We start from the raw sequence: 26,757 nt of genomic DNA on the forward strand, positions 1-26,757 counted from the left end.
GAAGTATCTGAAAAACCGCTTTCAAAGACATTCTACAGGAAACACTGTGAACTGCTTGTCATGGAACCTCACTAACCGCAAGTGAGATAAAAAGGCAAACAGTTAAAGTGCATTACAATGTTCCTCCATTTTTAGAGAGCAGTGTAACCAATGCGTAACCCTGTTTTGAGATACAGGAACTGGTGCAAACCTCAGCATTTTCTTGGGAGTTAATAGCAAACTCGACTCCTGTTTGCATGTGAACTTTGGCTAGATCAGTTGAATGATACTCAGAATGGCCTTGGTGGACAGCTTGCAGCCGCTAATCCCTCTTGGTGCAGTAACCCTCTCTGATCCACTCATTCTGCAGAGTTCACTTTCTTTGCTACTTCAGCAATCCGTTGCACCGGGCCTGCTGGCAGAACAGGACAAATGCCAGAAAGAAAGAAGCTCCGATGAACTCTCCCCTGATATGTTTGGTTCTATGTAATGTTAGCAAAGACCTAGCCCACCTTCTGCAAGTTCCTTCCAGAACTGGGGCCAGAGCCAAAGACAGCCTTCCAAAACCGCATCAGAAAACTTACCTAATGGAGCTTTCAGTCCTTGTGCAGAGGAAGGGCTGTTCTGAAGAGGCTTCTTAGTACCTTCCATTCACACAATCTGGTTGTGCTTCACTGCACTCTTGCTACTGCAGGCTTGCATCATGATTGGGGGCTGCCTACCAACTCCACACAGGCTCCATGATTGGTTTTATATAACATTTGCTACTACTGTAAAAAGCACTTGAATTATAAAGGTCCTGGCAGATCAACAGAAAACAAGGGGTGGAGTCTAATTTCATCTAATATGGTCATAGAAGGCGTCCTGGTTGGTGTAAATTAATCCATTTGAAAAGCAACTTGCCAAAACCAGAGAAGATGGAATTCATAAATTTAACTTGCTTAAAATATATATTACTAACACTCTGATTTTTCTGAAAACCTGAACAAAGACTTTGCTCCTACCAGATAAATTAAACAATTTATACTATTTGTTATAAATCCATATTTTATGTCTCTATAGATATGGTAGTTATAAAATGGTAATTGCTACAAATATTTGTAGATTTTTCTCTACAAGATAGCTTCATAATCCTCACTTTAAGGAATAAAGACTGTTATACCTATACCTAAAGACTGTTATAGTTATACTATATAGCCACATATATGAAATATATGTTTTAAAAGTGCCAAAATAATTTCTCTATACAAGTGTTTCTCAAAGTGAGTTTCTCAAAAAATGCTGAAAAGGGGCTGGAGAGGTGGTGCAAGTGGTAAGGCATCTGCCTTGCTCGTGCTAGCCTAGGACAGACCGCGGCTCGATCCCCCGGTGTCCTATATGGTCCCCCAAGCCAGGAGTAACCCCTGAGCATCACAGGGTGTGATGATAAAAAAAAAAAAAAAAAAGCTAAAAAGATCCAGATGGGTGGCAAACTGAGTGATTTCGGGCAAGAGAAGTTTGAGTGCTTGAAGGCTATTTGAGGGTCATTCCCAAGAGTACTCAGGAGATCAAGTGGTGCTGGCAATCAAAGTGGTTTCTACTGCATGCAAGCAAGTACCATAACCACTGCCCACCCACCCCCTCCCACAACATTTTTTTTTCCTAAATAGAAGGTGTAGACCAAGTAAATTTGGAATTCTACTCTACAGAATCCCATCACCCCCTTCAGAATTCTTGGCTAAGTCATGAATTATGTGTGTGAAAGAAATTTGGCCTAGAAGGCCAGGGAAAGAGTTGAGAGACATAGAAATGTTTCTGAAGTCCAAGTTTACTATAGAACACAATAGCATACTGCATTATTTTATTTATTTTTTTTGGGGGGGTGGGTGATTTGGATGATAAGTAGCAATGTTCAGGGTTTACTCCTGACTTAGTGCTTAAGTATCATTCCTGGTATGGTTTGGGGGGGGCCACATGGGGGTTCTGGGAATTGAACTAAGGTGCACTGTATGCAAGGTTAAGTGGCCTATCTACCTTATTATCTTTCCAGAACACCCCTAACACCCACTCTACCACATACAAACATTCCAATGTATTATTTTCATAGTGACCACTCAAATACCACCCATATAAAGAGCATCAAAATCCAGAGCATTTTAGTTTCTTTCATTGCTGGAGGGATGGATGGAATGCCCAATTGTACCCAGGGTCTAATCTTGGCTCTGTGCTCTGGCAGTGCTTGGAGGACAATAGGTAGTTCTGGTTGCATGCAAGACAAGCAAGCACCTAGACTCCTGCCTAACATGGTCTCTCTGGTGCCAGAGCAATTTTCTGAAACTCATTAACCTCCTCACTATCCAATTTCATACACCTTTTACCCATTTCTTAAAGCCAACATTCAAATAATGCAAATTGATGATGGTTCTTATAAGGTAGGAAACTCCATTATTTTATTACCTGACAGTAACAGAGCTTAGCCTTGTTTTACTATATTCACCCACTCTTTCCTAAGAAGCCAGTAGTTTCCTTGATGCCATCAAGTATAGCAGAAAGGTAATTAAGAGGACCTTTCTCAGACCACGTCTCAGTTTCACATCACTGTACCTGTCAGATCAGACATGAAGGTCCTTGTACAAACATTTCCCCTTCTAATGATAACTTTTGTAGAAGGTGATGGTACGAGTAGGGAAAGGATCATAATGAGAACTAACCACTCTACAGTTCTGGAAACAGAGGCATTCTCTAACTTTTGGGAAAGCCTGAGCTCATTTTTTTTTGGTTTTTGGGCCACACCCGTTTGACGCTCAGGGGTTACTCCTGGCTATGCGCTCAGAAATCGGCCCTGGCTTGGGGGGACCATATGGGACACCAGGGGATCGAACCGCGGTCCGTCCTACGCTAGCGCTTGCAAGGCAGACACCTTACCTCTAGCGCCACCTACCGGGCCACCTGAGCTCATTTTTAAAGTGTTACAAACCCAAATCTACATTTAGTTTCATAGATAAACAAGAAAAAACATAAATTTATTTGATTACATCAAATAGGATGAAAGCTATTAAACAAAAGGAAATATAATTCAATAGACAAAATATACACAAATAAACAAGACTGGGCTGGAGAGATGAGTAAATAGGCTGCATATATGCATTGAATGCAGGAGACTCAGGTTTGATCGTTGGTACCACCTGGTACCTCTGAGCTCTCTTAGGAGCAACGTTCTCTGCCAGCCCCAACCCTATACACACTAAAATAGGATTAATCTTGAGAAGTAGCAGGTGTAGCACCAAAACCAACCCCTCCCAAAATCAGCCTACCAACCAATCAAACAAACAAATAAATTTGGGCATAAAGTATAAGTTAAACTTTAAACATATATGATCTTTATTTTTTCAAACCATTTCTTAGTACCCTTTGCAAATCAAGTTTATTCTGGCATTAAACCTCCCAAAAATGCATTATATTTAAATGTTGGGAACTTGAAACATTGTCATCTTTTTAACAACCCCCCTCCAAAAAGAATGAGTTAAAAATTTACTAGTGACTGAAATACTAAAGTTAAAAAAAAATTCGGGTGGTGGTGCACACGTGCAAACAGTGCTGCTCAGGAGTCCTAGTCATGATGACAGTGCCTCAGCCACTAGAATTTGGAATATCAAACCCAGAATCTCATACATACAAGGCATTTAGTCTACCATTAAGTCACATCCTCTGACCCTATAAAACATTTTAACAATATCAGTAATACTTTACAAGCCAAAATTTCTAGGCATTGCCTTTAACTTGGATGAAGTGTTTTACAGTTTTATTTTGGTGCACAAGAAGAGCCTTGACTTAGCACACATTCTTTTTGTGAATTAGCTGCAAGAAAAGCAAACTAGTAATAGCCAACAGGGACAGCAAAAGTATGTGCTCAGGGACCAGTCAATCTGCAGAATCAGCACTTATAGTATGACCTTGGGCAAAAAACACTTCTGTCCCTCAGGATGCATATCCTCCCCTCAGAAACACCAATAACACCTCCTCCTACAAGGCCAAGGTAAGATAATATATATATATACATATATATATATGTATATATATATAAATGCTCTGTCCTGTACATACTAAATGCTCAAGTGCTATTAGTTGAAAACTAGAAATAAAATGAATAATGGACAACATATGAAGGAAAAATAAAGAGTCAAAGCAGATAGTAGTTCTAGTACAGGATTTAGGGAAGTCCCCAACAAATCTTGAGATTTCCTAAACCAAATCCCAAGAAGCCAGCAGAGATGTCATTTGGTGTTTTTTTTGTAGGGCAACAAACAATTGGCAGTTAGGAAATACTATGCTCCTCTCACTGGCATAAGCCAGTTCTCCAGTTTACAGGAGCACAAGTCTCCACTAACTCCACTTCATTGTCTCAGCAGGCTGGGCAAGTTATAATTGGCCTTAATTGGCACTTGCAGGAGATTTAACATTCCTTACCTGCTGCCAAGGAGCACTTGAAAGGGGGAGAAAGTATTTTCAAACTTGGAAATACCAAGCAATTCATTCAGCTGTGGGCTTGGAAGCCTGTTATCCAGAATCAGATTAGCTTCACCAAGATATGTTGCTATGTTATTATACAGTCCTCATTAGGTATTCACATTGGATTAGGAGAGGTGGGAGATGAAATTTAAATGGAGATAATTCACCTTAGGGACAAATACCACAGAGCAGTATTCCTCTGGCTGGCAGCATCTATCTTTTGGTGGATGGCTTTTTAAAGTTTAGCTACAGAGTGTGTGTGTGTGTGTGTGTGTGTGTGTGTGTGTGTGTGTGTGTGTGTGTGTGTGTGTGTGTGTGTGTGTGTGAGACCTTTTCAGCCATTCTAATTGTTTCAAAGGCAAAGTATAACCTCATGGCCTGATTTACATAGCCTTTGTGTCAAAACCATGGTGTGACCTCAATTCCATCATTATTTGCTACATACAGTGAACCAATCACACCAAATGCGGGATGATAACTGAACTCAGAAATAAAAAGGACAGAGGATTTTTTTTTTGGACTTGTAATTAATCTCACCAAAACTGTCATGCTAGAAGAGACTAAACATTCTGTAAATGCTACAGTGGTAGTAAAAAGATGACATCTGAGAAATTTACCTTCAAAGTCAAACTACAACTAACTGTGTGTGTGCATCTGTATAAATTTATTTGTAAGAAAAACTAGAAAAAGATATGAAACTTTAGGAAAATAAAGAACCTGATAGAGGTAATATCACAACAAGAATAGTTAGCTCTTTTGGAAAACAATCAAGTAGTAGCTATTTGCAATGTAAAGAAAAATCCTTTCTAACCCAGTGAATATTCTTCGGATCAAATAGAAATAAAAACATCAGTTGTCAAGGATAAATGTATCAAGGTGGTTGTGGTAACTGCCACTTCATTCAGAAGCAAAAGACGAAAACACAGCCACAGAAAGCATGGCTCAAGAAGATAATATTCAATGGTAACTTAATACAGCAGGCAAGCATTAAACCAAGGTAGAATTTCAGGCCACACCCAGAGGTGCTCAAGGCTTAATCCCAGGCTCTACATTCAGGGATAACTCCTGGGAAGGCTTGGGGAATCATATGGGATGCTAAAATTTAAACCTGGGTCAACTGTAAGAAAAGCAAATACTTTACTTGCTGTACTATCTCTCTAGAACAAATGATTCATTTTCTTAAAATATAACTATTGTCAAGGCCCCTACTAATAAAACACATGATTGTATATGCCCAAAGAGATGAATGGGAAAAATTATTTAAAAATTTATAAATTATATGCTAAGAATGTGCCAAGATGACTACTGAGTACAGAAAAATGTCACAGAGGGGGGCCAAAGTGGTGGCACAAGCAGTAGGGCATTTGCCTTGCAGGCACTAACCTAGGAAGAATCTTGGTTCAATCCCCCAAGTCAGGAGCGATTTCTGAGTTCATAGCCAAGAGTAACCCGAGTGACAGTGGGTGTGGCCCAAAAACCAAAAAAAAGAAAAAAAGAAAAATGTCAGAAGGTAAGGATACAGAAAGAGCCAGTGAAATAAGCAAGAATAGGATGACCTGAAAATAGCATGGAGATGATTATATTTGTGTCTTTATAAAAGCACAATTGGGGATAGATGCTTAATACATTAATATGTCAACTAAAAGTCCATAAAGAAGCTGGTTTCACAATTCCTTATAAAAATATGCAATGATATAAACAAGAAAAACATAGTAAGCATTCTAATAATCTTAAAAATATATATCAGAGACTAGCACACACCAAAAGAACAAGAACATGGATGGATATGGGAGAAAGGAACTCATTCACTGCTGATGGGAATATGGACTGGTCCAACCTTTTTGGAAAACAATAGGAATATTCATCAAAAAACTAGAAATTGAGCTTCCATATAATCCAGCAATAGCATTCCTAGGGATACACCCTAGGAACCCAAAAACACCAAGCAGAAAAGCCCTCTGCACTCCTATGTTTGTTGCAGCACTGTTTACAATAGCCAGAATCTGAAAACAACCAGATGCCAACAACAGATGAGTGGCAAAAGAAACCGTGGTACATATACACAATGGAATATCATATGGCCATTAGAAAAAATGAAGTCATGAAATCTGCTTATACATTGATGGATATGGGGATTATTATGCTGAGTGAAATGAGTCAGGAGAGGAAATGACATAGAATAATCTCACTCATTTGTAGGATATAAGAAAAATAAGAGATAGTACGGTAATAACATGCAGAGACAATAAAGAGGAGGGCCAGGAGGACCAACACATAGTAGGAAGCTTGCCACAAAGAGCAGTGAGTGCAGTTAAGTTAGAGAAAGATGCACAATATCAATGAGGAGGAGGAAAGACAGAGGCACAGAGACAGAGAGACGAGAGATGAGAGAGGAGAGAGAGAGAGAGTGAGTGAGTGAGTGAGAGAGAGAGTGAGTGAGTGAGAGAGAGAGAGAGAGAGAGAGAGAGAGAGAGAGAGAGAGAGAGAGAGAGAGAGAGAGAGAGAGAGAGAGAGAGAATGCCTCCCCTAGAGACAGGCAGGAATGGGTGGGATGGATACCAGGGACAGTGGTACCAAGAAAAGTGTACTGGAGAAGAGTGGTATGCATTCTATGACAAAACTCAATTGTGAACAATTTTGTAAGCAGGGTACTTAAATAACCAATTATAAAAAAATAAAATGTACAGGAGCTGGAGAGATAGCATGAAGGTAGGGCATTTGCCTTGCATGCAGAAGGATGGTGTTTCGAAACCTGGCATCCCATATGGTTCCCCGTGCTTGCCAGGGGTGATTTCTGAGCGAAGAGCTAGAAGTAAGCCCTGAGTGTGACCCAACCCCCCCCCCAAAAAAAAAAACACACAATAAAAAAACAGAATAGGCAATGAAACAAATTTCATTTCAGAGTTTATATTGACCCCAAAACAACAAATTAAGAAATTTATCATTCATAAGGGTCTTATTTTTGAATCTTAAGTTGTTATTCCCTTGCTTGTTGTCTCTCTCTCCTCTCTCCCTCCCCTGGGTGTCAGTTACACAAGAGGAAGACATACAAAATTACTTTGCAATTTCAACTTGAGAACTATACTACCTAAAGACAAAATGTTAAAAATACAAACAGTTGCATAATAATACAAATAAGTAGTAGTTAATATGATAATGGAATTTCGATATAAACAGTATGGAATGAGGAGAGAACAGCTAAATTTAATCATTGCTCACACTAGTCAAACTAATTTGTTTATGGGTTTGTGTTAGCACAACACATGGAAAAAATTATCCCGGCCAGGTGGAAGGTGCTGTTAAAGAAGCAATGAAAACTCCCTCTGCTGGTCGGATTTAAGACTACAGCTTGAAAGAAGTAAAGTAAGTGATTTGATGTGGTCAGAGTGATAATACAAGGGAAAGTGTACTTGACTGGCACATGGCCAATCCGGGTTCAAACCCAGCATTTCATATGGTCACCTGCATCCCACCAGAAGTGAATTTCTAGGCTGGTCCAAAAAACTAAACAAAATACAAAATCACAAAAGTGATTTGCAAAATGGTAAATGATGCTTTAGCAAATAAAGTTAAAATATAAATTTACATCATAAAATGTTTCCTTTACAATCAGAACTACTTCTATACATATAAGTCAAGAGTAGCTCCTATGTCATCCCAAAAACTCAGGTACTTGTCTTGCACATGAGTAACTCTGATTCAATTCCTGGCACCATATATTGTCCTACAGAACATAGCTAGGAAAAAAACCTGAGTACCACTAAGTGTTGGCCAAAATCCAAAACAGAATTAAAAACCAAACACCATACCAGTGTAAGTTGTTTTGGGGACAGAGAGATATTACAGGGGTTGAGCTGCTTGTTAAACGTGCAGCTGACCCCAGTTTTTGATCTTAGACTAAATTTGGACTCCTAAGCACTACTAGGAGTAGCCTCTAAGTAGAGCCAGAAGTTTTCCCTGAGCACTGCCAGGTGTGGTCCAGGCCCCACCTACTATTAAAAATAAATTGCAGTTGTGAATAATAAACATTTTGTATTTCTCTAATTTTTGATAATACTAGAAACTAACATTTCCACTGTCTTATTCTGGTTATATATATATATTAATATATATATACATGAACTACAGAAGTGATACATTAAATTAAATCATAGAGTTCAAAGTTAGGGGTGGTTATGGCCAATCTCTATATTTCAATTACTGATTGAATCTATATATTTAATCAGTAAATATACTGATATACCAAAAAATTCATAAAGAGCAAATCTTTAAAGAATGGCATGTAGGGGCCAGAGAGATAGCACAGAGGTAGGACATTTGCCTTGCACATGGCCAACCCTGGACAGATTCTGGTTTGATTCCCGGCACCTCATATGGTCCCCCGAGCCTGCCAGGAGCGACTTCTGAGCACAGAGCCAGAAGTAGCCCGAGCGCCACTGAGTGTGACCCCCAAAAAAGAACCCTGCATGTAATAATGTGAAAGCCTAAATTTCCATTAATATGGGGCTAGTTAATATAAATTAATAAAGTAAAAAGTAGAGAAACATGAGAAATTACTTTAAGAAAAACAACCTTGTTATAATCTTTTTTTGGGGGTGTGTAAAGAAACAAGAAGTTTGCAGTTAAATAGCACTTACTCAAAGTTTAGAAATCTTCCAAGGGTAGATGTCATATTATCACCCTACATAGATGCAGGTGGGGTTGGATAGTTAGTACAGGGGTTAGGGTTTTTGCAAAAGGTTGATTCCACAAGTTGGTCCCATATGCACCACATGAATAAAGAACCAGTAGACAATAAGCATTATACAGTGTGGCCCCCCAAATAAAAAAAATATGGAGGCTTTATTCATCCTGTGCATAACTGCTTTCCTGTTGATCAGAATTTCCCTACCATATACAATACTATTTTTAAAATGATTTAAATATTTTGGATATCAATAATTTTATGCAGGTGAGAGCATAAAATGTTTCAGAAAAGTATGCACTTTTGTTTTTTCCTAGCTTATGATCTTTATCCAACAACAGCAAAATAAATAATACCAATGCTTATCCACACTGTAATATTTATTCTTACCCTAACAATCTTAAGATGTTTCTAAAGATTGACTATAATCAAGGGCTTGTACTATGTCAGCACACTGCTCAAAAGTGGCTAAGTAGCAGTACAATGGGTAGGGCATTTGTCTTGCATGCAGCTGGCCAAGGTTCAAGCCTCAGCATCCAATAAGGTCCACCAAACCCTCCAATCATAGCATAAGAGCAAATTCAAAGAATAACTACACAATTTTACCATTTGCCTGAACCAATATACTAACAAGGTATCCCTCATCTGTTTATCCTCTTCATTCTCACCATATCATATACCCATCTACCACATTAAATGAGCAACATTTAACATCCTCTCCAACAGTCTATGTAACACCAGATTCTAATTCTCTGCTGCTACAATTTTCAATTAAGCTCTCTCTCCTCATCCAGCTCTTACCTGGTCAGAAGAGCCTCCTATGTTCTACAGGGCACCCACCCATAAAGTCATAAGAAGATGTTTGCTGCTCAACAGCCTCCAGTAATTTGCAACATCCAAGATGATTCCTTTTCGCAGTTTGCAGGATCCATTCTGGATCCCTTTTCTCCTTGTACACTCTTCCGTCTCCTCCCTGGCACTTCTACTAAGCCCCTTTCCACTTCAAGATCTTTCCACATTCAATTTACTCAATGTGGAAACATGTCATTAAAAGGATGGCTCTTTTTAGTCACTGAACTTAATTAGCAGAGAGGTTTTCTTTGACTCATATTTTCTAAAGTTTCATACCCCAATTATTCTCCTCGTGACTCCTAGAATTTATCAGGAATAATCTTATTTTACTTTGGGGTAAAATAAGAGATAGTAAAATAAGAGAGAGAGAAAATAGAGTGCCTTGCTGGCAGTCAATCAGGGTTTTGTCACCAGCATCCCTATAGTCCCTAGAGTCTGACAGTACTGATCTCTGAGTGCAGAGGACTCATAGAATAGATAAGTGTGGCCCCCAAAACTCAACGAAGAAGTCTTATTTTACTTAAGTTTTGCCTTTTTTTTCATTCACCCAAACAGAATATAAACTACATGAAACAAAAGACTCTGCTTTCAGGTACAATGGAGAACAATGCCTGGAGGAGATAATAGACACTTAATAATATTTGTTAAATGCATGAATTATATCACTTCCAGTTAAATTTTCAGAAACCCAAAGTGACAAAAATTAATGCATGTTTAGCTTTCAATAAGAAATAGAAAAATCAGTGAGCTTTTATTTGATTTTAAAAGTTTTTTTAATTTTGGGGGAAACACACCTGGCAATACTTAGGTGTTATTTTGACCCCACATATAACAGCATTTTAAAGATATCAAGTTAATAATCACTGAAGTTACCTCTAAGGTCCTTATTTTGTAAAATTCTACTTAGATTTTCCTCAACTTAAATTTCTTGTTAATTTATCGAGTTTGAGGCCACACTTGGTGGTGCTCAGGGGTTACTCCTTGCTCTGCACTCAGGATTCACTCCTGGCAGTGTTTTTGGGGAACCAAATGGAACGTTGGGACTGAACCTCGGACACCTTTGTGCAAGGTAAATATCCTTACCTGCTGGACTCTCCAGCCTCTCTTCAATTTATTTTATGGTTTTTGGTCTAATCTTAAGGTGTTTAATAAACCTCAAATTATCTTTTGGTAATGGTGTGACACCGTAGTCCTGATTTTATCATTTTTGCAAGTTGCTTTCTAGTTTTCTAATTTTTTGGGGGGGAGGCACACTCGGTGATGCTCAAGGGTTACTCCTGGCTATGTGCTCAGAAATTGCTCCTGGCCTGGGGGACCATACGGGATGCCGGGGGATCAAACCGCAGTCTGTCCTGGGTCAGCGGCATGCAAGGCAAATGCCCTACCACTGTGCCATCACTCTGGCCCCTCGCTTTCCAGTTTTGTTAGAGGATTTTTCCTTGCTTCACTTATTGCTTCTGTGTCGTACATTAACTGTTCATGTGTCTAATATTTTATTTTTGGGTTCTCAACTCTACTTCACTGGTCAGTCTGCCTTTATTATAATACCATAAAGATTTGAGTACTATAGCTTTATAGTATAATATAAAATCAGAGAAAGCAATATGTCCCATCTTTATTTTTCACAGAATTGCTTTGGCTATTCAGGAGTTTTGATTACATACACATTTTAGTAGAGTGCATTCTAAGTCCTTGAAGGATGTCATCAAAATCTATTAAAATTAAAATTTAAAAATTTTATGATTGGGGACCATACTCAAGAGATCACTACATATAGGTGACTATATGCAATTCTGGGGATCAAGCTGCATTTCAAGAGAAGCACTTTATGATGAAGTGCTCTAATCTAGCCTATTTATTTATCATCAGAATTCTGATGGACTTGCACTGAATCTATATAATATTTTAAGTTGGATGATCATATTGATACTTCTTTCAAGCTACTAACATGAACATTTGACTCTATTGACAAACTAGAACAAATATAAACAAATGGGACTACCCGAACCAAAATTATTTTGAAGAAAAAAGAAGCTTGCACTAAGGGTTTGATAGACAGTGGGATTGATAGACAGTATTTAACAGGGTTAAATAGCTTGTCTTGTATGTGGCTGACCCAGGTTCAATCCCTAGCCACTTCTATCGTTACCTGAGCACCACTAGGAGTGATATTTGAACACAGAGCCAAGGAACAGCCCCCCGGAACAGGCTGTGTATAGCTCCTAACCAACCAGAGCAATTCAGTTAATATAAAGATACCCTCCTGAATGGAAGAAACTATTTGTATACCATCAGACAAGGATCTAATAGCCAAGATATATAAACACACGCCTAAATGGGAAAATAATACATATGCAAACAAGTTCTTATCTAATAAGGATGGGAACACAAATTTGGTAATGCAGTTAGGCCTTATACCCTGAACATTAGCATAATGATTTGGCTTAGGCCTCAGAAGAATGGGCATCGCCCAAACACACCTGAACAATGGATACCATCTATGGAAACAACCACAATTATCTAAAACATTACCAGGATCCAAACCTCTACCAGGGAAGACCTACCACTACTCTGGCACTGACTGACTCCCAAAAGTGATCTCAACATCCAGATGACTCAGCAACAACCTGCTTGCAGGGCAGATCACTCAGCATCTAATGGTGTGCTGAAACTAGAGGATGCTCCACATCAGCCTGACTTCAAAGAAAGAAATGCATAGAATACAGAATCTTTAAATATAAGAACCTGATACCAACAATAGCTAAAGTATGAAAAAGTTTCACCGGGACCACAGAGAATGACTCAGGTTGGACAGACTATTATGCCTGGAACCCAGAGTCGGTCTTATGCCAATAAACTTCTGGGGTGAGGCCTTCTTGTAATCAGGCCATGGATTTTTTTTTTCCATTTTCCCCATATTTTTCTGGGCGTATGCAAACAACGGCGATTGCCACTGTCACACCTTTATTGTATTTTTTTACCCTTATCCTTTAGGAAAAAAAAATTACTGAACTTAAATAACTGTAGTAGAATGCCTGTCTCGAATACAGGCAGGAGATGGGAAGGGGGAGGGGGAGTGTTACACTGGTGAAGGGGGGTGTTCTGTTTGTGACTGTAACCCAACTATGATCAAGTAACTTAAATAAAAAATATATTTAAAAAACACTCTTTAAAATCCAACAACAATAAAAAACAACAACAACAACAACAAAAAGAATAACCCCATCAAAAATGGAAGAGATGAAGAGATACTTTCTCAAAGAAGACATACATATCCATGGCCATTGGGTATATGGAAAAGTGCTCATTGTCACTGTCAGGTAATGTTCAAAAATAAAAATGAAAAAAGACGAGATTATTACCTTATCCCAGTGAGAATAGCACATACCAAAAACACCAGAAACAACCAGTGCTGACAAAAATGTGGTGAAAAGGGAACCCTCATTCACTGTTTGGTGGAATGCAAAAAGTTCAGTTTATATGGAAAAAAGTGGAAAATTTTTCAAAAAAAGAAAGAACATGGGGCCGGGCGGTGGCGCTGGAGGTAAGGTGCCTGCCTTACCTGCGCTAGCCTAGGAGACGGACCGCGGTTCGATCCCCCGGCGTCCCATATGGTCCCCCAAGCCAGGAGCGACTTCTGAGCGCATAGCCAGGAGTAACCCCTGAGCGTTACCGGGTGTGGCCCAAAAACCAAAAAAAAAAAAAAAAAAAAAAAGAAAGAACATATATTGTTTGATCTAATGATTTGACATCTAATCCAGGAATACAAACACATTAACTTGAAAAGATATGTGTACACCTATATTCATTTAGCACTAAGCCAGTAATAGAAACAACCCACATGTTTAACAGATGAAGAAAGCTGTAGTATATATTCACACACGTACACACACACAATAAAATATTATATTGACATAGCGTAGTTGTAAAGTCTTGGGGACTTAGTAGTGATAGTGTAGTAACACTGGACATCAAACCATGAAAGCCATACTATGTAACCATGTTAATTGAACTACGATTAAAAAATACAAAACATGTGCTTGCTTTGGCAGCACATAGACTAAAATTGGAACGATACAGAGAAGATTAGCATGGCCACTGCGCAAGGATGACATGCAAATTTGTGAAGCATTCCATAAAATAAAATAAAATAAAATTTTTGAAAAATCTTCCAAAATAAACATACTAGATTACATAACTAAAACATGTAATAGCTAGGGATAGAGTGGTACTTTATTTAATGTCTCTTCAATTATCTAAAAATTTTAATTAGCACTACTTAGCCTGTGGCAAAAAGAAAAAAATCAAAATGTGAGCTCTGCATGTATTTAACATTGTGCTACTCAGTGACAAAAGGCTTAGATCAATTTGTGAACCTGGACTTTCCTTCATTGACACATTAATATGCCCAACTTTACACATTAATATGCCTACTTTAGTTAGTCCCTTTTCCTGACTCAGTTTCTGAGAGAGAAAAATCAGACTTCTATCTCCCAAAGGAAAGAGGAAAGTATGTTTCGGTTCTGTAACACATTTGAATCTTTTTTGTTTGTTTGTTTGTTTTGTTTTTGTTTTGGGGTCAGAACTGGCAGCACTCAGGGGTTACTCCTGGCTCTATGCTCAGAAATCGCTCCTGGCAGGCTCGGGGGACCATATGGGATGCCAGGATTTGAACCACTGACATTCTGCATGCAAGGCAAACGCTTTACCTCCTTGCTATCTCTCCGGCCCCACATTTGAATCTTTAAGCTGATTGCAGACATAAATATGCTAACCAAGTTGCTAAAGAAGTTACCGAATGTTTTGCAGCTGAAATGAAAGAGAAGGTGTTTTTGGCTTTAGATAGTTACTATGATTTATGGCTCTCCAAATTAGAGATTCCCAAACTTATTTGAGCTATGACCCCCTTTTCAGAATAACAAATTACCCAATGCCTCCTAGAAATCTATCTTCTTTTAAGTGTACAAAGCAAAACACCACCCAACTGCACCCAAGGCTATAAGTTACAAAGACTATCCCAATTATTTCAGAGCCATTCAGGAAGTGCTATCACCCACTTTAGTAAATGCTGAATTAAATAAAGTAGTGCAAGCCCAAAGAAAGCCAAAGATTGTGAAATCAAACATCTACCTACTTTTACTATTATCTTTCAATTACTAAAAAGTACTCTTTGAGGTAATCAGCTTACAATAATGACCCAGCTACTATCAGCAAACTAAAACATTCTACCAGCACTACATATGTGTTTAATGACAGTTGGTGACATGCAGAATTTGTTACATTTTAGCTCTTGATGTGCTTCTCTATGCAAAAGAAACAGGAGGAGTAACAAGAAAATCCAGCCTGAAACACTTTATCTTATGAATGGAATTTAATTTAGGAGTCTAATCTGTAAACTAGAAATAAAACCATCTACTTTTAGGGTAATTAAAAAGAAAAAAGAAAAAAGAACACACAGGAAAATGTTTTGGGAATCATCAACTATCAATAGAAATTATCATTAGTCTGTGGAAGCCTTACTATTTACTTTTCAGGGGGTTGTTTTGTTTGTGAGTCACAGCCAGCGGTGTTCAGGGCTTACTTCTGGTTCTGTGCTCAGGGATAATTCCTGGTGGAGCTTGGGGGACCATATGCCATGCTACATTAGAATCTGGGTCAGCAATGTGCATGGCAAGTACTTTATCCACAGTACTATTTCTCTGGCCCAGTCAGTGGACTTTTAAGTTAATTTGTGAATCCTAATGTGACCCAACCCATCTGGAAGTTTCAAAATAGGAAAAATTTATAAAAATTTATTAGCCAAATTTAGCACACTGAAAAAGAAAAAGGGACTTAATTTTTTTCTGTATCCAGGGGGAAAAAAACCCTTCTTAATAAACTGAAGATTGACGTACTACTTTCCAGGTTTAAGACTATTGGGTCAAAAAAAAAAAAAAAAGACTATGTGTACTTTATTAAACAGCAAAATCTCTCTGTGATGTAGGATAACTTAGTTATATGTGGTCACAAGTTGGGAATTATTGTTAACAGTAAAAAACTGACATCAGGGGCTGGAGAAATAGCATGGAGGTGAGGTGTTTGCCTTGCATGCAGAAGGATGATGGTTCAAATCCCAGCATCCCATATGGTCCTCCGAGCTTGCCAGGAGTGATTTCTGAGCATAGAGCCAGGAGTAACTCCTGAGTGCTGCCGGGTGTGACCCAAAAACAAACAAACAAACAAACAAACAAACAAAAAAACCTGATATCAGCTCTTTGCTAAAACATCAGCCTATTTAATCACATAACGTAAAATTCATTTTTGTTTTTAAGCTAAGATTCTCTGACACAATTTTGTGCTAGAAAGTATGAGTAATTTCTATTTACTCATACTCTGATTAAAGTGGCATTTTAGAAAAATGTAATCTATGCTGGCATCTAAAAAAATCCAAATGACCTCAGTGCACTTCAAGGAACATTAGGTCTAAGCAAAGTATGTGGCTACAGGAGTCATAATATATCTGCATGTGAAGTAAAATATAAAGTGAAATAAAGTATACAGCAGTATTTTTTGTTAAGGTTATTTTCACAACATTGTATTTTAAAAATGTCAGATTTATGACATCTCTTTCTGTGAATAGTTTTGAGAGAGGGGCAAATAAGGCCAGGTCATCAAATAATAACTGGGAAAGGGTATTTGTCCTCTATGATGTTTCTGAGATCATGCAGTTCTAGAACTATCCTTCCAAAACATGGTATTTCCTAGGACAAGAGTTGACTTTATAAATATAGCTCTTAAATATCATTAGAGGAAACCATATCTAGTAATTTGAATTTATGTTTCACACACACACAAAAAAATCAAAGTGTTACTCCACCACATTAATAACAATGAACTCTAAGTGAAAACTTACTTCCTTTCCAAATAAATCTCTTTCAGTTCTCTGATAATATCATTCAATTGTGCAGAAGACATGCCTAAAACATGCTAATTTTTTTCTTTCTTTAAAAGCAGCAGATTTTGGGGCCGGTGAGGTGGCGCTAGAGGTAAGGTGTCTGCCTTGCAAGCGCTAGCCAAGGAGGGACCGTGGTTCAATTCCCTAGCATCCCATATGGTCCCCTCAAGTCAGGGGCAATTTCTGAGCGCTTAGACAGGAGTATCCCCTGAGAATTAAATGAGTGTGGCCCAAAAAACAAACAAACAAACAAAGGCAGCAGATCTTTGTGGTTAAAAATCTGTACTGATAAGAACATGAACACAGCATTTAATAATCTCTTCTCTATTTTTATATTTATCATCCAAGACAATCAATATTATGCTCTGATAATTCATTTGTTAAGGTTTTCTCTGCAAAAAGTTTTTAAATTAAAATGATTTAAAAATTAAATGCAAGGAAGAATGGAAACAAAGATTGTATTAAACATAAGAATTGTATTATGGCTGGAGGACTAGCCCAATGGCTTTAGAGTATACTCTTTGCAAGCTTATGGCCATGAGTTTAAATTCCTAGAGTCCAATCTTTTGAGTAAAGTCTAGGCAGCAGCTTGGTTGTTTGTTTGAGGCTGGCAGTACTGTTGTCTGTGATGTCTGGCATTATAAGCAACTTCCTGGTCACATTATAGCCAAGTTTGCCTAAATACTACAAAACAAAAGTGCTATCCTATAGTTAACACCACAAATAAAAATGTACAAATACCACAACCAAAAAGTTTGACCTTCGGTAAGCATGGGTGCAAGCAACACAACCTGCTATGCAATAATTGATTCTACACTCCCCTATCTCCCAGCAAAAATAAAAGATAAACATAAAGTTAAAAAGATAAAAGTTGTGTGAGCACCAGAGCTTGAGTGTGTGCAACCTCTGATCAAAACAAAAATATGAAAAGGGAAAGAATTTAAAAAAAAAAGAGATACTAATTAAAATTGGGAAAAGGTAATTCAGGCACAGGTAGCTACAGAAACCTTACTGAGGCACTCAAGGTTGAGCCAAAAGACAGAGAGGGTCAGTCAGCCTCTTTACTCAAAGGCAAAACATAGTGGCTAGAGTTAGAGTAGGGACTCAATTAATTATAGAGACTCTGCAGATGGCATCAATCCAAGCTGAGTTAACATCACTTATTTATTTTACCTAGGTAAGATCACTTCATGTGTGTCTGATAGGTCAAGAGAAATCAAGATATTCGTCAAGAATAAACTCAAAAGAGCGGGGTCGGGCGGTGGCGCAAGAAGTAAGGTGCCTGCCTTGTCTGCGCTAGCCTTGGACGGACCGCGGTTCGATCCCCCGGTGTCCCATATGGTCCCCCAAGCCAGGAGCAACTTCTGAGCACATAGCCAGGAGTAACCCCTGAGCGTCAAAGGGTGTGGCCCAAAAACCAAAAAAAAAAAAAAAAAAAACTCAAAAGAGCACACCACAGAGCAGTGCCAACACACTGGCTCAAAATCACCTGGGAATTCTCAAAATCACTTGGGATTCCCAAGACCAACAAGTTATCAATTTATTCTATCAGTCAGATCTATAGTAAAAGCCCTGTAAAGAGGACTATATGTGGACCAATACATTTGGACTGTAGACACAGTGAGTACAGCAGGTAAGGTGCCAGCCTTGCACACGTTTTGACTTACATTTAATCCCCTGCACCACATGGAGTAACTGAGCACAGAAGCCAGGAGTGAGTCCTGAACAAGCAAACAAAAAAAAGCAACACCACATCTATAACCAATTAATCAACTAAGATTCCCAATTTGATAACTACCTCAAAAGAAAGATGATTTTGACTATAGGAAGTACTTACTAGCCCTCCTTCATACTTGACAGTCCATTACTGTGACTTTTCTGGCATATAATGAAAGAGTTAAAAGTAAGTTTTAACTTAATGTAGTCCTGGTAAGACTCAATCTGAGTATTGATCTACATTCATCACTATGCCAGGCAGGCACTACAATACTGATCTGCTATGATCACAATCACCTGGATGAATCTTTGAATTTGAATCAGTTTAGGACATGTTCATGGGATACCTGTGATCAAACCCGGGTCAGTCCCGGGTTTAGCTGAGTGCAAGGCAAATACCCTGAAGTGTTCTCGGAGGTTCCCATTCATTAGGTTGGAAGTGAGCTTAGGAAATATCCTATTTTGAAAACTCTACCTAGGTTGAGATGTATGTTAGCTTTGGAATTCTCTTGTTTTGAGGGAGATAAACACTAGTATTTGGGGAGAGAGTTACTGAGAAACAACTGGTGGTGCTCAGGGACTATTTCTGGCTCTATGATCATGTGTGACATCTGACAGTACTCAGGCAATCGTAAGTGGTATCAGGGATCACATAAGGGTCTGCGGCACGCAAGAGACGGACCTTGCTTCCTATACTATAGCTTTAGCCCTGGAAAATACTATCATCATAAAATCTGGTATTAGCATTAAGAAAGTATTGCTCGTTGAGGAGTGGAACAATAGTGCAGTGAGTAGGACATCTCTCTGCAGTGCATGTGGATGGCCAGGGTTTGATACCCGATATCTCAGATGTTTCCATAAGCAATGTCAGGAGTAATTTCTGGGCTCAGAGCCAGAAGTAACCAAGCAACACACACCCTCCCCCAAAAAATAAGAAAAAAAGAAATTACTGATCTTTGAAATATTGAATAACTAAATATGGGTCATGTTGGACTATTTCAAAACAATATTAGTGGTGCTTTGCATGTAACAGATCCGAGATCTATCCCCTGCATCCATACTGGTTCATGAATAACATTCGAGCACTCCAGATAGGGTCATAAAAAAAGCAAACAATAACAACAACGACAACAGAATTGGGAAGGGGCCAGAGTGATAGCACAGTGGGTAGGGCATTTCCCTTGCACATAGCTGACCTGGATTTGATTCCCAGCATCCCATATGATCCTCTGAGCCTGCCAGGAGTGAGTGCAGAGCCATGAGTAACCCCTGAGCACTGCCAGGTATGGCCCCAAAAAACCAAACCAAACAAAAGAACTGGGAGCAGGGGATAGTACCTCGACCTGCTTTTCCAAAAGTCAGGAGAAGCTTAGGCCCCAAATAAAAATTGGGCAGTTGCGGGGGATGGTAGTTACGGTGATTTCCAAGAAATCTACTTCCGAATTTCCAAGAAAGGAAACAAATCCATAGACTATGAGAAAATGAGAATGCCAAAATATTATAATCAACTCCATCATTTCTTAAATCGAATTTTCATTCATTACTAACTCCTTCAAAGGTGGCTAACTTATCAAAAACTACATGGACTCTTACTATTTTTGTAAAAAGTTACTTACCATTTCTGAATAATATAGCAGTCCCCTATTATTGCAAGGGCTACATACCAAGATACCCTGTGGATGCCTAAACCCATGGGCACCAAACACTAAATAAATCTAACTTTTTAATAATTTGTATATTATATATTAAAAATACTACAAATATATGCATAAAACCTAATGTTAGATTAAACAGTGAAAGAATAATTCTAACAACCAATATGTAGCATAAAACTTATGTGAAAGTGGCCTCTTTCTTTTTTTTTTAAGTTTCTTATTTAAGCACCACGATTACAAACATGTTCATAATTGGGTTTCAGCCATAAAATGCACACTCCCCTTCACCAGTATAACTTTCCCCACCACCAATGTCCCTATTTCCCTCCTCCCTACCTATCTTTGAGACAGGCTGTCTCACTGTCTTGGTAGCTAGTGTAGTTATTTCTCAACTGCGCTTCCCACTCTTTACGGTAAGCTACATGTCATGGGCTGGCCCTTCTGGTGAAAGTGACCTATCTCTCATTTTTTATGTAGTATTTCAGACTAAAATGGGTTTGAAGCCTAAACCAAGGATAGTGAGATGTTGGATATAGAGGGGCTACTATATTGCCAGCAACATTAACTCAATCACAAGCTTCACTGCCACAGTCGCATCCTTCTCTTAGTAGCAATTGTTTTAAAGGAACTGTCTGTTAAATTCTGTAGGAATCACTCATTTGTTCATAAAAAATGAATATAAGCAATTCATGAATTCATACTACCCACACTGTTCTACCAGTGTGTGAGATAAGAACATACAATTCCTTTTTTGGCAGGTACAGATTTTTTCCTATTATAATAAAGACTGCAATGTTCACTAAAAAATAATTTGGAAAAAAAGTTTTAAATAACTGAAAAATAAGGCTGTAAGAAATCATTTTATGTAATTACAGTGATGGAGTTCCCAAAAACACCTTGATGTTCTTTCTTTTTTGTTTTTGGGGTAAACCTGGCTTACTCCTGGCTCTGCTCAGGGAATCACTCCTTAGCTCTGAAGACCATATAGAGTGCTGAGGATAAAAGCAGGGTCGGTTACATGCAAGGCAAATTCTCTACCCACTGTACTACTGCTCCAGGCCCTTTCCCCAAAATTCTGTTTTTTACAATCCCATTTCCTTTTATAACCCCTGTCCCTAAAGATAGAATTGATACCAGCAGCACTGGGAATGGTTCTTGATTTGGGGGAACCTGCTTTTCTGCACTCTTTCTTCCAGGTGATATCTCTCTCAAACAACTCCAGGACCAACATCACATGATGCTTCCCCTTGCTTAAGACAAACCAGACACTCTTCTTTACATTTCTTGTTCCAAAATTCTTTTCCCTGACCACTACCTCCAAGAGCAAACTTTCCATATTTCCAAGTTAAATTCCTCTCTCAGAGCACTTGGCCCTTGTCTTTCTGCCAAACGCTTTGCACCTCAACCCCTCCCCTTCAGTCTTATTTACCTTTCTACTAGCAGAACTACAGCCAACACTGCCCAACAACCAGCAACTTTAAAAATCACATATCCTTCCTCACCACAAAAGGGTTGGTTCTTGATTCACACCATCTCCTTAAGTTGGAAATTACCACTTTTGCTTTATCATTCAACAGAAATATTATTTGAAGACACTGTGTGTGCTAGTTACTGGCAGAGAAAAAGTGTGGAAATATGACTTTAAAACTATCCCGGTGTCCCATATGGTTCCCCGTGCCTGCCAGGAGCTATTTCTGAGCAGACAGCCAGGAGTAACCCCTGAGCACCACCGGGTGTGGCCCAAAAACCAAAAAAAAAAAAACAAAAAAAAAACAAACCAACAAACCTATCTCTGCTTCTCACTAATATAGTCACACTCTAAGAAACGAAGAGACACTCTTTTATGGGTGGGGGGTGGGGGGAAGGACCTATATCCAATGAAGCTCAAAAGCTTATTCCTAGCTTTGCACTCAGGAATCACTCCTGAAGGTGCTCAAGGGACCATCGGGATGTCAGGGATTGGAACCCGGGCTGGCTTCACACAAAGCAAGTGCTCAACCTGCTGTATTATCTCTCCAGAGACATTCTAAGAGAGAGGATAAAACTAATTATGAGGCCAGAAAGATAGCACAGCAGTAGGGTGTTTGCCTTGCATGTGGCTGACCCAGGAGGTACCCAGTTCGATTTCTGGCATCCCATATGGCCCCCCAGCCAGCCAGTGACGATTTCTGGGTACAGAGCCAGGAGGACGCCTGAACTTCACCGTGTGTCCCAGAAACCAATCAATCAATGAACCAACCAATCAATAAAAAAAAAAACAAAAAAACAAACAACCTAATTCTACAAAATGAGTGAAATGCTTCTGGAGTAGGAGACTAAGAGATGTCCCTTTCTGCCCAAGGAGATCCTAGAAATACCAACTTTAAGTGGGAGTTAACACAGATAGCTGCTGTTCTGAGTCTCTCATCTGTACTCCCTTCCAAACCACTCTGCCCATCCTATTAAGGATCACTTAAGGGACATTTCACTCTTGTGCTGAATTACTTGTTCTAGGTTTCCAGTGACCTATCAAGACCAGCGTTGTTTGATAGGTGCTGAGCTAGCTCTCTAACCCTGCACCAACCTTCTGTATATGGCTCATCCACATGTGGGCACATAAACTCTGGCCAATAAGATTCCATGCAGTGCATTCCAGAAAGCCTGGAATTTCCTGTTCTAAGTGTACACACGTCATTCCTATTGGCAATTTGAGGCTACCGTGTATGACTGATCAGGCACAATACCTGTGGCTAATGTGGCAGGCCTGCTATCAAAAACTTCCTACTTCAAGAAATTAAAAGAACATTTTTAAAAATCCATTTATCTGTCATAGTAGATATCATTATGTACCTGAAGACTGAGAAAAAATTACGTATAGGAAAGCATTCCATTCTATCTTTCAAAACTAATAGTCCACAGTGGAGGTTATTTTCTTTAAGAAGCCTTAAGTTATTCAACAAGGGCACTCTGCTGCTCCTTATTCTCAAGATCTTGGACTATTTTATTTTAGACTTTAGCTACATACCTACCTGTATTTATAACTGTAGTTCTTTCCCTCTCCCCTTTCTTTATCTTTTTATTTTATCTCTATTATGTTTAGATATTGTATGATGGGATTTGCCCCTGTTGTGTTACTTAATCTTTGCACTGTAACTAATTAGCCAAGTTGGGAACTTGTTCATGGCCAAGAACTAACCTACCTAGTTCTTGCAAGTTTAAATTTAAATCCAAGTCCAGTCTGGCTTCAAAATCCTTAACTCTAAAATAATTAGCAATTTTCTAACATGAACCTCTAAGAGTTTTAATTTTAAGCAGAGAGACAATATTCATCTTTGCATTAATTTTATTGTTTACTTCAGGCCTTGCTAAAACAATTTTATGAATACATAAAATATTTCTTGGGGAAAATGATGAGATGTTGATTATGATGATACAAATCCTGAAGAAGAGCTCTTCTGATAGTAAGTCTTGGAGGTTTGAGAATTGGAGATGGCTCAAGTTGATGACTTTCCTGCCTTGTAGTGGTCAGGATTGAGAGCCTGGTCCCTAGCAACATCACATATGTTAAGTGTCACTGCTAGTCATAATTTCCTTTCGACCCTGGAGCCCTGTAACCAGCTGTAAACGATGATCACAGTATGTGGCCCCTGGTGAGGATCTCTACAAAGTTTGTGGGCAACACCTCCCCAGTGATCCCTATAACTGACGCACAGTTCAATAGACAGCACAATCAATATACAACCACCAGTCACTGCAGTAACAACAAAGAGAAGGGAGGGAAAGAAAGTATCTCTCAAAGTTGTGCTTTCTTTCCATACCTACTGACCCACCTTAACCTTCATCTTTCATTCTCTCTTACCTCTATTCTCCCTGCTGCTGTTATTATACCATAATAGATTTTCAGCAAATCAACTAGTTGTGATTCTATTATTTCTTTTTACTCTGGGCTACAAGACTCTGCATGTAGGTTGTTCAGAGTTCCTAGTTATAATGCCAGACTACTTCAGTCTCTGTTTTTCTCTTCCACTTACTCACCATCCATTCTGTTCACCAGGTTCTCCCTGGATGGTTCTTTCTCATAACCTTAGTACTCAAGTCCCCTGGTCACTTCTTAAGAGGATTTACTTAAACAATTCCATGAAAATTGCATGAGAATTTGTGATAGTAAGGGCAATGAGGGAACATCTTGAAGATCCTCTCTCCAGGAAACTAAATTCTATGGCAATAGCAAATCATCAATGCCTGAAAAAAGTCATTACTTAAATATATTCGAGGTCTTAGCTAACAATGAGGCTAAAACCAATTTTTATCACTAAATTTATCATATTAAACTCTTAGGTGGCATTACGACAATGCAAAATTCTGTGAAGCCTAGAAGCCCAAGAAACACTCTGATATTCATGTAACTCTGAACATCAGAATACCTCATCCTTAGTGCTTTTTCGTTTTAAACATTTCAACAGGGAAGATGCCATAGCATCATCACATTCATGAATTAGAACAGGGGTGGCAAACACGCAGCTCTCGAGCCACATGTGACACCCGGCCAAAATGAATGCGGCTCTTTGCCTCTCATGTGTTTAATATATTATTGTTAAAATTATATGCATTTGTGTGAGTGTTTGTTTTGGCAGGTCACTGCATGGTGTGGCTCTGTGATTCTCACAGTTTAAAATTTGGCTCTTTGTTTCGAACTTGTTCGTCACCCCTGAATTAGAACATGACATTAAGATAGATTTAGAACTACTAAATGTCAAAGTTTCAAAATCGCTTTGTTTGTCCACTTATTGTTTTTGGTCTCACACCCAGCTGTGCTCAGAGCTCCGTCCTGGTAATCAACTCAGGGACTCACTCCTGAAGGTGCTCAGGGAATAATATATGGTGCTGGGGATTGAATCCAGGCTAGTGTGTAAGGTAACTGTCTTAACCACTGTATTCTCTCTTGGGCTTTAACGCTGTTTTTAAAGACAATGAATATGAAAGAAAGTAACTTTAAAAACCATGAATTTGCAACTATGGAATCTAGAAGGAAACAACCATTTTATACAGTACAGTGATACAATGTACCAAGAGATTTTATAAATTATATTTCCTTGTCTAATTTCAATAAGCATCAGAAAATGCACAGCACTTTCAGTGAAATTCATAATTACCAATGTCTCATAGGCATTAGCCCATTTAGCAAAGTAGAAAGTTAACTTCTTAAGGCAATAGGGGAAGAGACTGGAATGTTCTATCTACCCTTGCTACTCTGGCCTTTAGTTTAACCTGACTTTACCTTCTGTCCTATAATAATAATTTTTAAATAGTTAAGCACTTACCATAATGTGATTGAAATGCCTGTGGTTTGACAACCTGATTACAGTCATTACACACCACCAAGTAGAAATCATCATGGGCTGGACAGAGACCAAATATTGGCATGTCTGCAACATAAAAAGAAAGCATTACTTACTCATATTTTCTGATTAATATAAAACAATTTTGAGTGGCAATATTTTCCTAAAAAGCTGCATGATAAAGTGCAGCAGAACAATTGTTACCATGGTTTAAAAGTAACTGAAGTGGTACTGGAGTGTATGCTTTGCATGCAGCAAATGGTTTTGATCCCTGACACCACCATACTGTCCCTGAGCACTGCCTGGTGTGGTCAAAAAACAAAATAATACCAGTAAAAGGAACTTAAATATGATTACCAGATAAAAAAAAAAATCACATCAGGTTTAACAGAGATACTTTTACAAAGGGTTAAAATAAAATGCTTTAAAAATTAGTATGAGGTGAAACAGGCAACTCTATTAAAATGCAAACAATAAATACATTCACAGAAGAAAACAACTTTGCATTATATTCACTAAGAGTTAAAGGGTTGAATCTGCAACCATGTAAAATGTTTAGCAAGTCACAAAGTCATCATCTAATGGTTTTATTTGTTTATGCATTCTATTCTAGCCATCTGGTTTGAATACTAAAGATCACTTAAGGAAGCAGAGATTTCACTTAAGTAAAAATTAACTTTTCTCTTCTGTTTGGCCACACCCAGTGATGCTTTGGTTTTACTCCTGGCTTTGCACTCAGAGATCAATCCCCTGGCAAGCCCTTATACCCTGTATTATTTTTCTGGATCTCATCCCCCTAAATCTTAAAACACAAACATAAAAATAATCTAATTTGTGGTAAAACATAACGAACAGAGTAGTTCTAATCATGAAGTATTAACTCTTAATAGTAATTTATAACCTGAATAGCAATAACTTATATTTACATAAATGATTTATAACCAGAATAGCAATAATACAGCATAAAAAATAATTGCCTTACATGCAGCCAGCCCAGGTGCCCCCTCACCCACCTTTTTAAACTGGTGATTTTATAAGTGTTGTGCACTAAACCCACTATTTAGGATATCTACAAGGATGAATTTAATTAGCAGCTTTCAATTAGGCAAATATGTTACTATACCACATGTT

The 26,757-nt window shown here is 38.5% G+C and overlaps 1 protein-coding gene and 1 non-coding gene across 2 annotated transcripts in view; one reads left to right on the forward strand and one right to left on the reverse strand.

The window, feature by feature from the left end:
- The window catches only part of ATXN7 (ataxin 7), a 119,039-nt gene that overhangs the window by 38,380 nt on the left and 53,902 nt on the right, over nucleotides 1-26,757 (reverse strand). Inside the window, exon 4 of the mRNA XM_049777111.1 lies at nucleotides 25,609-25,713. Within this exon, the coding sequence (XP_049633068.1) occupies nucleotides 25,609-25,713 (105 nt within the window). The remainder of the gene's footprint in view (nucleotides 1-25,608; nucleotides 25,714-26,757) is intronic.
- Nucleotides 14,040-14,146, forward strand: LOC126015218 (U6 spliceosomal RNA). The gene has a single exon (XR_007498106.1). It is a non-coding gene; the product is annotated as a U6 spliceosomal RNA (small nuclear RNA).

This window comes from Suncus etruscus, chromosome 7 (assembly GCF_024139225.1).
Source record: "Suncus etruscus isolate mSunEtr1 chromosome 7, mSunEtr1.pri.cur, whole genome shotgun sequence".
NCBI classification, from domain to species: Eukaryota; Metazoa; Chordata; class Mammalia; order Eulipotyphla; family Soricidae; genus Suncus; species Suncus etruscus.